Raw genomic sequence first — 12930 nt, 5'->3', positions numbered from 1 at the left:
TCTTATTATAAAGTGGCACCAACTTAACAAACAAATGATAAAATAACTATACAAAGCACAACAAATAATGAACAATAATGAAGACACTCAAAATATTAAATGTAAATCTCATAAGACTTGTGTTTTATGCTAAAACAATAAACCCATGTGTTTGCATAAGCTATGAACAATAAAAGGTGAGTAAAAGCAGAGATAGCTACACTAGTGGTTCCAGAAAGTTTTGTCAACTAGTTCTTTGGTTTTGTTGACTCAGCTTTTCACAGACCTGGGAGAAGAGGGAAACAAAGACACAGGTTTATCCAAGATACGCTGAATTATAACTCATAAATCAGCACAATATTCAAATAATAGCATGATTATTACCAAACGATGTTCCTGGTTTATTGACTTGAGCATAAAGATTTTCATCAGTTGCTGCAGGAGATGATTTTTCTAGAAATGGAGAGGTGATTAGATCGAGGCAAAGTTTAGAAGTGACACTGTGAGTTCAGGGAAGACAAAAGGTTAATCAAGATGTAATGTACGCGTTATAACTCATAAATCAGCACAATATTCAAATAATAACACAATTATTACCAAAAGATGTTCCTGGTTTATTGACTTGAGCATAAAGATTTTCATCAGTTGCTGCAGGAGTCGATTTTCCTATAATTGGAGAGGTGATTAGGTCAAGGCAAAGTTTAGGTACAGAAGTGACACTGAGTTCAGGAAAGACAAAAGGTTAATCAAGAAGTAAACTGAGGAGTTTACTTCCTGCTTTGCTTGAGTGCAGACGCTTCACTCCTTTGCTCTCCGCTTCACTCTCTCTTTTTTTTTCCCATTGCAATCTTTTCCTTTTGAAATTTATTTATATTTTTTCCTGGATACCTACATATCACTGGAAGCCTAATTTATGATAGTTACTGGAGGCTACGACTGTTTTTTAAACTGTTTTACCCTGAGAGTGTGGCTTATCAGCAGCACAACCCGGCACTGTCGTGACCGGGATTGAGGAGCTCAGCTAACAGAAGCTAATTAGCAGCAAGATGCCTCCTTTTTCCACGGAGGACTACCACAAACTGCTCCAGAAGATAGCAGTACTGGAAACAAAAATGCATCGGCTCGAAGTGAACGTGGAGGTAAATGGACAATATGGAAATGATACTACTCTGCCGATATTCCAAAACAGTGAAAGGGAGCAGGCTAACACAAGGCTAACGGGCACAACCAAGGCACGGCCGGAGCCAGGTGTAAATGGGAGTAAATCAAACAGTCCTCCCTGGAACTCTCTTGGTGCTAAGCCAAAGCACCACAAAATACCTCCCTCAAACATGGGAAGACGATTATCAGGCAGAACCCAGCACTCGGAGATGGATTACGACACCGAGTGGCCTGCACTGCCATCACACAGGACTGTCTCCTCAACCCCAAAACCACGGAGAAAACAACCACGGACCAAGGCTACGAGCAAACTGCCCCAAGACACAGGGATTCTACTTGAGAACAGATATGCTCCACTTTCACAGGACCCAGACTCCCCAAAGAAGGCTCATCTCCCAGGACCAGAGAAAGGTATGAGGCTAAATCTGATGCTAAAGGGCTACAGAGAGAGCTAACCACTGGGCCTCAAACTCTGATAGTGGGTGACGGAGCTGTGTATGACATAAAACGCTTTTGCAGCAAGAACAACACCAAGGTACTGTGTTTTCCCAATGACATGGTGTCTGATGTTTCAAAAAAGATCTTGAAGATTGTTGCTGAGCATCCAACATTGAAATCGCTCATCATACACACAGGAGCCCTTGATGTTGTGAAGCAACAATCAGAGCTATTAAAACGAGACTTCATGGAACTGATAAACAAAGTTCAGTGTTTGAATACTGAGGTGTTTTTCAGTGGACCTCTGCCAACAGTTCGGCGAGGAGATGAGAGATTCAGCAGGCTGATGATGCTGAACAGATGGCTTAAAGATACATGTTCTGCTCAATCACTGAACTTTATTGACAATTTCAACATCTTTTGGGAACGCAGGCACCTCTTTAAGGCAGATGGATTTAGCCTTAACAAGTCAGGAGTACAGCTGCTAAGTGCCAACATCTTTTACTTTTTGCGTCAGGCACCAGCAGTCCCTGTCAAGGACAAGAGACAAAACAATCCAAAACAGCAGATAAGACGGCACTCTGGTGAGGGCGCTGAGATAAGGATTGACAACGGAGGTCAGCAGACTCAGAAAGAACCTGCAACGTCATCATCTGCACCCCAGCAACTGGATTATCCACCAGCCCCAACAACGTCATCACCTGCACCCCAACAAGTGGATCATCCACCAGCCCCAACAACGTCATCATCTTCACCCCAACAAGTGGATCATCCACCAGCCCCAACAACGTCATCACCTGCACCCCAACAAGTGGATCATCCACCAGCCCCAACAACGTCATCATCTGCACCCCAACAAGTGGATCATCCACCAGCCCCATCAACACAACACAAGGAGTCTCCCTTAGCCCCAAAAGCCCCAAAGGGGGAGTCTCCCCCGGCCCCAACAGGAGACTCCCAACATTCAACCCCCCGAACCCCATCCAGCCCCCAACTCTCTTCATCTAGTCCTGACTCCCCATTTCTGGATTTCCCTGACAGGATGAAGAGCTTTCTCACTAGTGGAATCCAACTAACACCACGCCAGGGTCTCATATTTTCCCCACATCGTCCACCCCCTCGCATTCCACCACGTCAGAAACAACCCTCGACCAAAAGTCACCGAGCCCCCCCACTTCCTCTGAATCATCATATCATTGAATCTGAATGATATGTGCCGGGTCCAGGCTGCAATACTGATATCAAGAATGTTCTTTCCCAGGAAAGTCAGGCCCTATGAGTTCAGGCAGCTTTCTCAATCCCTGTGGTGACGGGTAACAGAAAAGTGATCAAACTGGTGAGAAATAAAAAGGGTTCAATTAAATCTACCAATCTAGTGAGTATAGCTTGTCAACCTCGAAACTCACCAGTGTCTCCTGTTATCTCCACAAGGTTAGCTCTACTTAATATCAGATCACTAGCCAACAAATCCTTGTTAGTAAATGACATCATTATGACCTATAATCTAGACTTCTTACTTCTTAGTGAAACATGGCTGACTGAATGTAGCTGTGCTACCATTCTCAATGAGGCTGCACCAACAAATTTCAGTTTTATGAATAAGTGTCGAAGTGGTAAGAAAGGCGGGGGAGTTGCTGCCATTTTTAAATCTGTATTTCAGTGCAAGGAAACTATATTTGGTGATTTTAGCTCTTTTGAATATCTATGTTTTTAGTAAAGGGTGATCCAAAAGTTCTCTTCCTAATTATTTACAGACCACCAAGATACCCAGGAAAATTCTTTGATGAGTTTGCCGAACTGCTGTCAGTTATCTGCACTGACTACAACTTTTTTATCATAACAGGGGATTTTAACATTCACATAGACAATAACATGGACACAAATGCCAAAGAACTATGCTCTCTTCTTGACACTTTTGGCCTCTCCCAACATGTGAAAGGGCCCACACACACCCGAGGCCACACTCTGGATCTGGTTATCTGTAGAGGTGTTGACATTACATCTGTTGATATCAAGGACTTGGCTCTTTCTGATCATTTCTGTGTGTTCTTTGACTTACAGATAACTCCGGACATGCAGTTACCCTCTGTATCTGTTAGGAAAAGGTTCATAAATGAGAATACCAGTGTTAAGTTTATGGAGGCTATAGTCATGTCACCAACTGTGAGTGCAGAGACAGTTGATGAACTCCTGGATAATTTCAACTGCAAAATCTCAAATGTCATTGATACCATTGCACCTATTAAAACTAAGATGACCTTGGCCAGACAGAGAACACCATGGAGGAACATTTTGATGGTAAAGGCTCTGAAAACAGAATGCAGGAAAGCTGAGCGTAAATGGAGAAAAACTAAACTTCAAATCCACCATGACCTCTACAAACAAAGTCTTTGTAATTTTAACCATGGGCTATTCAAGGCTAGACAGCAACACTTTACTGAAATGATTAATAAGAATATCAACAACACTCGTGCTCTGTTTGCTATGGTTAATAAGCTTACAACCCCCCCAAAAGAGATAGTTTCAGAACTCTTTTCCACAGAAAAATGCAATGAATTTGCTTACTTCTTCAATGAAAAAATCAAATCCATAAGGCTAAATATCAACACAAATCAGCAAAATAATACAACGATGCAATCCCTAAAATCACCTAGGAATAAATCAACTGTAATGTCAGAGTTTAATACAGTTGACCAAAAAACCTTAGAAGAAACAGTTCAGCATCTTAAAACATCGACATGTTGTCTTGACACAATACCATCTGACTTTTTTAAAACTATTATAAGCTCTGTCCAAACAGATCTGCAGCAAATAATAAATTGCTCACTTCAATCAGGCACGTTTCCTAAACCCCTGAAAGTAGCTGCCATCAAGCCGCTCTTAAAAAAGAGAACATTGGATACTACCATTTTAACCAATTACAGACCCATCTAAAATCTTCCCTTTATAGCCAAGATCGTTGAGAAAGTGGTTTTTAATCAACTCAGCAACTTCGTAAACTCCAGTGGACTCTTTGACAAATTTCAATCAGGCTTCCGACCTCACCACAGTACAGAAACAGCTCTTATTAGAGTGTTAAATGACATAAGGTTGAACACTGACTCAGGCAAGGTGTCAGTTCTGGTCATGTTGGATCTCAGTGCTGCGTTTGACACTGTGGATCACAGTATACTGCTGGACAGGTTGGAAACCTGGGCAGGACTCAGCGGGACAGTCCTAAAATGGTTCAGGTCCTACTTAGAGGAACGGAGTTATTTTGTGACCATTGGTAGTTATCAATCCGATCGAGTGGCTATGACGTGTGGAGTTCCTCAGGGGTCAGTCCTTGGACCCTTCTGTTTAACATGTATATGCTGCCTTTGGGTCAAATTCTACAGAACTCTAATGTCAACTATCATAGTTATGCAGATGACACACAGATATATCTTGCACTGTCTCCAGATGACTGCAGTCCAATAGAGTCATTATGTCACTGTTTAGAGCAAGTCAAAAATTGGATGAGCCAAAATTTCCTTCAGTTAAATCAAGAAAAAACTGAGGTCATTGTTTTTGGAAATAAAGAGAAGAGGGTTGCTGTCAGTAAACACCTTGAGTCACTGTCTTTAGAAACTAAAGACCAAGTCCGAAACCTTGGCGTGCTGATAGACTCAGATCTGACCTTCAACAGCCATATCAAATCAGTTACCAAATCAGCCTTTTATCAACTGAAGAACATATCCAGAATTAAGGGTTTTATGTCCCAAACTGATCAGGAGAAGCTGATTCATGCTTTTATCTCCAGTAGACTTGACTACTGTAACGGTCTTCTGACTGGTCTCCCCCAAAAAAGTATCAAACAGCTGCAGCTCATTCAGAACGCTGCAGCTCGAGTTTTAACCAGAACAAAGAGATCAGATCACATCACCCCGGTTCTTAAGACCTTACACTGGCTCCCAGTCAGCTACAGAATAGATTTTAAAGTTCTGCTCCTGGTTTACAAATCACTGAATGGTTTAGGTCCAGAATACATGAAAGACATGTTAGTAGAGTATAAACCCAGTAGAGCTCTGAGATCTACTGACTCAGGTCAGATAGTGGAGCTCAGAGTTCAGACCAGACATGGTGAAGCAGCATTTAGCTGTTATGCTGCTCACAAGTGGAACAAACTACCAGCAGAACTGAGATCAGCCCCAACTGTGAGCACTTTTAAATCCAGGTTAAAAACATTTCTCTTTTCATGTGCTTATAGCTGAGAACTTTAAACTTATCTATTTTTTTTTCTTTTCTTTTACTTTTATTTGCTCTTGCTTTTAACTCTGTTTTTAGTGTTTTGTTTGTTTTTATTCTGTCTTATGCTTCTTTTTTTAATGTTTTGTCTTTATGTAAAGCACATTGAGTTGCCTTGGTATGAAATGCGCTATATAAATAAAGATGCCTTGCCTTGCCTTGCCTATGTAATGTACGTGTTATAACTCATAAATCAGCACAATATTCAAATAATAACACAGTTATTACCAAAAGATGTTCCTGGTTTATTGACTTGAGCATAAAGATTTTCATCAGTTGCTGCAGGAGATGATTTTCCTATAAATGGAGAGGTGATCAGGTCAAGGCAAAGTTTAGAAGTGACACTGTGAGTTCAGGAAAGACAAAAGGTTAATCAAGATGTAATGTAAGCTGAGTTATAACTCATAAATCAGCACAATATTCAAATAGCACAATTATTACCAAAAGATGTTCCAGTTGCTGCAGGAGTCGATTTTCCTATAAATGGAGAGGTGATTAGATCAAGGCAAAGTTTACGTACAGAAGTGACACTGTGAGTTCAGGAAAGACAAACGTTTAATCAAGATGTAAAGCTGCTTTAAGATATTACGAGTTATAACTCATAAATCAGCACAATTAACAAATAATAATTATTATACCAGCAGATTTTCCTGGTTTATTGACTTGAGCATAAAGATTTTCATCAGCAGGAGTTGATTTTCCTATAAAAAGGAAAGATGATGAGGTTGAGGCAAAGTTTAGGTAAAGAACTGAGATTCAAATAAGATGGTGTCATTTTTACCAGTAGCTGTTTCTGGGGTTTTCACTTCAGAATAAAGAGTTTCGTCAGTCGCAGAACAAGATGATTTTCCTGTGAGATAGATGAGTATCAAGCCATTTCAGCATACAAAACAGAAAATAAAAATGCATTACCAAAAAGACATTTTACCAACCTTTCTTTTTCTCGCCTTTTCCTTTGCTCAGGATGTTGACATACGTGGGACAGTTTTCTGAACCAGAGGTCTGATCTGAGGAATTAATGAAATAAAGAAAACTTGTTATTGTATAAGGCACTGCATGTCAAACAACCTTTTTTTTTTTTTTTTTTACTCTTTTACATCATATATATTTGGAGCACTCACGTTCCTTTCTGAAATTGTTTAGTTCAATTAAATAGGATGTTGCATCTGGAGCTTCACCTGCATGTGTAATAAAGACATAATTCAATGACAGTTTCATATCAAATGTTAAAGTTGCATGATTTCAGGAGACTGGTTATAACTACTCCAAAGGTAAGAAAACTGTACCATTTGCAGAATCTTCACAGTCTCTGATTGTATCATAGAGATGAGATTCATCTGTGGCAACAAAGAAAACCAAGGTCAGATTAAGGTTTTACCTCCATATAGAATAAAGATCATATTATTGACAAAAATCCTAATTTTGTCCTATTAGACCTGTAATTGTGCCAACAAGTGTAATATTATCATAAGAGACCAGTGTAATTGTATATTTTAAGGATTATTTTAGTTTTCTGCCTCATCGTAGTTCAAGTTCAGTTCAAGTAGAATCAGTCTAAAACACTGTAAATATTCATCATGTGGTCAGTGGATTATCTGACAGGTTATTTAACTGCTCTGGTTAATAACAATAATAGTTTAGAAACAAACCATTTAGAGGAGAGGGATTTTCATGGTGATTTGTGGTGTTGCTCTCTGACTGGATTGATCTGTAACATCATGAATACAGTAGATTTAGGTATAGTAGTAGACACAGAAACAGCTGCTGTTATATTTAAGACCATGAGGAGAGTGATGAACTGACCTGGTGAAGCACAAATCTGTGAAAAAGACATTTGATGGATTAAATGAGTTTTCAAATGTAAACAAATTGTTCTGCTGCTTTACATCACAAAGAATGAGTTTATATTATTTAATACTTAAATAATAAATAAACTGTTATATATCAGAGGATAAATGTCTCACCCTTGGACCGTCTGTGGCGATACACAAGGAACAGGACAACAATCAGTACGACTCCACAAAGCAGCAAAACAATCAGCCACACAGGAAGTGAAGAGCTTTCAGGTTTGGGCCCAGCTATAAATGTAAATGTTGTAAATTAAATGTTAATTAAACTTTTCAACCAAATTGATAAAAGCTTTCCTAAAAATTGGAGGCAGATGGCAGAAAAGCAAAACTTTATGAGATGCAAAAAATATCAATGAACAATCAATGTACAACATAGTGACATAGCTGCATGGTATGTTGACAAACACTTTAACACTACTCACCTCTGACTGACACCCAGCTCTGTGCAGACTTCTTTCCTGAGGATTCACACACGTAGAAACCTTCATCAGACTTTGACACTGCAGAGATATTCAGCTCCGTCCTGGTGTCGTTTTGGATCAGTTTGTTATTCTGATAGAAAAACACACTGGAAGGATTTTTGTTTGTCCAGAATTTACAGCTCAGAATAACAGACTCTCCCTCAGTCACAGGATGGACGGGGCTCGACAGGATCAAACCAGAACCTGTAAAACAGTCAGAACATGAAGCTTCAGTCAGAGATCAGCTGGTGCAGACCTTTAAAAAACAGTTTAAAGATACATTAGAAAACAACATGAATGTGTGTAATTGATGTTAAATCTACAGAGGAAGTGATTGGAGGTAGTTTGTGTTGTGAAGCTACAAAATACTGAACAAACCAGTTGATGTAACAACTCAACTCCAAAATAAATTAAATCACATGAGACATTGAAAATTATTCAGATTCTGCAAAAAGTATAAAAGAGACTAAATCTAATAAAATGTACCATGTGTAGTGATGTTGACTGTGTTGCTGAACTCTCCTGATCCAGACTCACACCAGTAAACTGCATCACTGGGCTGGGATGGGGAAACTTTACATGGGGTTGCATTCTGTATTCTCTGGTCAGAACAGGTCAGGTCACTCTTAGGAAACCTCTTCAGTCTCCACTCAGTAGAGTTTCCCTCACATCTCAGTGAGATCCACTGATTGGTGAAGTGCTGCACTCTGTCAGGACTCACTGTGAGAGACGCTGATGGATCAACATCTGAACAACAACAACACACACACACAAAGATAGTATCAGAAACATCAGCAGCAACAAAGGTCTTTGGAACAAACACGTATCATCTCAACAAACTGACCTCCAGACCAGACAAACGTTGGTTCACTAGTCTCAGTGTAAACCACTGGGTCTCCTCTTCCAGCCCGACACACATATCCTGCTGTGTGTGTCTGACCATGGACCATGTAGGAATCCTGTTCAGTCCCACTGCTGCTACCAGGGAGCAGCTCAGAGCGGTAGGAGAGCTGTGATGGATCAGGAACAGCCTTAGACCAGAAGAACCTCCATCCTGCAGATTTAAGTCCAACCTCACACTTGAGAGTTACTGAGGCTCCAGGACTCAGCCATGATGGAGACACAGTGAGGACAGGCCTGGGTTTGACTGTTGGGAAGTTGGACACAATATGGACAAACTATATGATACAGTTTCAGTAGAAAGGAACAAAAACACTTTTTAATGACTTGTTTAGATTTTCAGTTTAAATGAAATATGTGATTTACCATCATACACTGTCAGTCTGACTGAATCACTCCACTCTGTTGTATTAAGTCGATCACTTTTCACTCTGCCCCTACAGCTGTAGTCTCCACTGTGGGATGATGAATCAGGACTGATCCTGTATTCATGTTGATCTGGAGGTTTGACTGAGGTTGATGTTCTCCACTCATACGTCCACTCAGTGTCTCCTCCCTGGATCTCACAGCTGACAGTGATCGTCTCTCCTCTGTAGATCTCAGGCCAGTTGGGTTGAAGAGTCACAACAGCTCTGTTTGGGACTGCTCATGGTCAATAATTGAACAACAACAAGAAAAGATGCATCAGATATTATATTTGTTAGTCTTAATCTATCATGAATACACAATTAGTTTACATTATTTCTATACCCACTAGCATTAACGATCCTGACTTCCTGACTGTCCTCTGTGTAGTAGACTGGGTCTCCTCTTCCTCCTCTGCACCTGTAGACTCCTTCCTGTGAGACTCTGATCTCTCCACTTGTCTTGAAAGCAGCATCATGTGGGTTCAGAGGTTCAGAGAGTTTATTGTCTCTGTACAAGTTGTATTGCCAACCAGATGATGGGTTCACAGAGCAGGTCAGTGTCACACTGCCCCCTGCTGGTAGGACTGTGTCACTGGCTCTCAGTGAGGCCCGGGGTTTGTTTGCTGTTCAGTTCACAGTGAATAATAAGAAGTCAAAGGTTGATCTACTTCAATGATTGATTGACAGATCAATATTTACAAATCCTAATTAGATCAATAGAAACATATGAAACAACATTTTCAGGATAAATGACAGTTCAACTCACCTGATACTGTCAGTTTCCTGCTCCACTGTGTTAACAAATAGTCTCTTCTACCTCTACAGCTGTAGTCTCCTCTGTCAGACTCAGTAACACTGTTGATAGTGAATTCTCTGAGTGATGGAGGTTTGTATGATCTGGGTGTTCTCCACTCATACGTCCACTCAGTGTCTCCACCTCCCTGGATCTCACATCTGACAGTGATCTTCTCTCCTCTGTAGATCACAGACCAGCTGGGCAGCAGAGTCACAGTGAATCTACTGGAAACTGTTGATGTCAGAAACACACATTTACTCTAAGAGAGACACAAAATCATCATGTAATGTCATAGGTTTACTACAGATTATTCACTTTAGATTTAACACCTAACAAAACAACACATTAACAACATCAGTTGAAGTTACAGATTAAAACATAAAATTATTGAAAGAACTTGAAGCAACATTTGTGCATCACAAGCCAAACTTTCTCACAGGGACTATATGATCATGTTTCTGTTTTGCACTGTTGGAGATTTATCAACATGAGTTTAACTAACCTTATTTGCATCTGCGGTTTTTCTGCATTTTTTATTCCAAGAAAGATTCATTAAACTCACCAATTTTGTTGATACTGATTGAATCACTGTCCTCTGAGTAGTAAACTGGGTTTCCTCTTCCTCCTCTGCACCTGTACAGTCCTCCCTGTGACACACTGATTCGTCCAGATGAGAGGAAAACACTGTCTTGTCTCGTCAGAGTTGGATAAGACTGATCACCTCTGTACAAGTTGTAGGTCCAACCAGCTGATGGGTTCACAGAGCAGGTCAGTGTCACACTGCCACCTACTGGAATCTCTCGGCCACTGGCTGTCAGCTGAGCCTTTGGTTTAGCTGTTGAGTTTAGAGTGAAGATGTTTCGTCATAAAATCTCCAGTGCAAAGAATTTAGCTCCAAGTTGATCCAGGCTTTCCCAGAAGCACATTCGTGTCTCCCTTTGTTGCAACGAAACTTGAATTTTCACACTCATTTAGCCTCATTCTCTGTGGTTTACTTTGATCTACAGTATTGGAGGAAATATTTCTCACACTGAGCACATTGACTCTACAATAGAAACTAAAATGTTTCTATTCTTCCCAGACACCAGTAGATGCAGAACAAAAAAATAACTCACGTGACACTGTCTTTGTGATGCCTTCACTCCACTGTGTTGAAGAGTACCAGTCTCTTCTGTTTCTACCTCTACACTTGTACTCCCCACTGTAGAGATCACTGGTTCTCCAGTAGTTAACATCTGTTTCATGTGTGGTTGACCAGGATGTTGTCCATTCATACCGCCACTCAGTGTCTCCACCTCCCTGGATATCACATGTGAGTGTGATCGTCTCTCCACTGAACAACTGACTCCAGTTCGGTTGTGAAGTCAATGTGACTCTGTTGGAAACTGTTCACACCAGAAATAGAAAAACATTAAAACTATAATGAAGAACACATTCATTTTAGTCCAAACACAATCATCAAACTCACAAGTTATCTCAATGGTGACTTCATAACTTCCATGAGTGTAGACGACTGGATTTCCTCGACCTCCTTTGCACCAGTAGATTCCTCCTTGTGAGACTCTGATCTCTCTGCTCTGATCACCATATCTCCTGCTCAGATCCTCAGTAGAGTCTGAGGTTCTTCTTCTGTACCAGTAATATCTCCATTCAGCAGGTTTGTCCACAGAGCAGGTCAGAGTAACGTTGCCACCTACTGGTATGGTTGTTTCACCTGGTAGCAGTGTGGCCAGGGGTTTATCTCCTGTACAAGAAACAAAATCATGTTAATTATTAAATGAATATGACAGCACATGACATCATCTGTAAATAAACCACTTCCACATCAGCCCTGTCATCACGTCTCCATGTTTTTTGTATTTCTTCCCCTTTTTTATATTTTATTTCTGATTATTTCACCCACAGCAGCTGACATTTGATAACAAATAATGCAGTAATTCTCCAGATGACACTAACGGCTGATCTTTAATTTAAAGGCATTCTCTGTCATGACAGTAGCAGGGGGAAAAAAGGAGCTCTGGTTAAAGTTTCTAGTTTCATTGTATTCTAAAAATGTTTACAGTATTCATCCTGTTTCTTTTCACAGAGTTAATGAACAGAGCTCAAATACAAATGCTAATGATCATGGTAAACTGCTGTAAAACAAAACAATATTGATGACTTACCTGATACAGTCAAGGAGACGATGTTACTCATCTTTTCTTCATGTGTTTGCTTGTAGCGAGAAAAGCACTGGTATTCACCACTGTCGCCTGTCTGGAGAGGTTGTAATGTGTACCGTTTATTGGAATGGTACTGAATATATCCCTGATTGTCCTTATCGATTCTGTATTCCCAGTCAGTTTCTTTTCCTTCCTTCACGTCACATATGAAGGTAACAGACTCTCCGGTGAAGAAGGTTGACCAGCTGGGCTCAAGTGTCAACACAACATCTAGAAAACAACACAAACATTCATACAACAGCACACAGTTAGAAATACAACATAGGGGTGGTGTTTAGCTCAGTTGGTAGAGCACCCGCCCCATGTGTTTAGGCTATAGTCCTCACTGCAGGCGGCCCTATCCTGCGTGTCACATAATATTCAGTTTGAAATCTAGCAACTCATGATGATTTTCAAACATAAAACTTAAATTATGTGAAATAAAACAAATAACTTCATCAGAATATAGGC

The 12930-nt window shown here is 40.3% G+C and overlaps 1 protein-coding gene, 1 long non-coding RNA gene and 1 pseudogene across 2 annotated transcripts; 1 reads left to right on the top strand and 2 right to left on the bottom strand.

Moving 5' to 3' along the window:
- Positions 1-361: 361 nt before the first annotated feature.
- LOC146976699 (uncharacterized) lies at positions 362-6680 on the bottom strand. The gene is made up of 4 exons (XR_015037394.1): positions 6626-6680; positions 6483-6545; positions 6073-6141; positions 362-432 (listed from the first exon to the last, which is right to left on the bottom strand). It is a non-coding gene; the product is annotated as an uncharacterized LOC146976699 (long non-coding RNA).
- Positions 928-2586, top strand: LOC146976700 (uncharacterized; annotated as a pseudogene).
- Positions 6681-6768: 88 nt separating the features above from the next.
- Positions 6769-12454, bottom strand: LOC146976698 (Fc receptor-like protein 5). The gene is made up of 12 exons (XM_085796727.1): positions 12424-12454; positions 11727-12002; positions 11374-11643; positions 10821-11093; positions 10229-10489; positions 9810-10085; positions 9422-9697; positions 9000-9302; positions 8642-8902; positions 8117-8359; positions 7809-7922; positions 6769-6851 (listed from the first exon to the last, which is right to left on the bottom strand). The coding sequence occupies exons 1-12, from the start codon at positions 12452-12454 to the stop codon at positions 6769-6771; spliced, it is 2667 nt and encodes an 888-aa protein (XP_085652853.1).
- Positions 12455-12930: the final 476 nt, after the last annotated feature.

The sequence above is a fragment of the Trachurus japonicus genome, chromosome 13, assembly GCF_045865225.1.
Source record: "Trachurus japonicus isolate A0001 chromosome 13, Traja_1.0".
Taxonomy (NCBI): Eukaryota; Metazoa; Chordata; class Actinopteri; order Carangiformes; family Carangidae; genus Trachurus; species Trachurus japonicus.
Note: the sequence above shows the minus strand (reverse complement) of the source record. Positions and strands in the feature narration are given on the sequence as shown.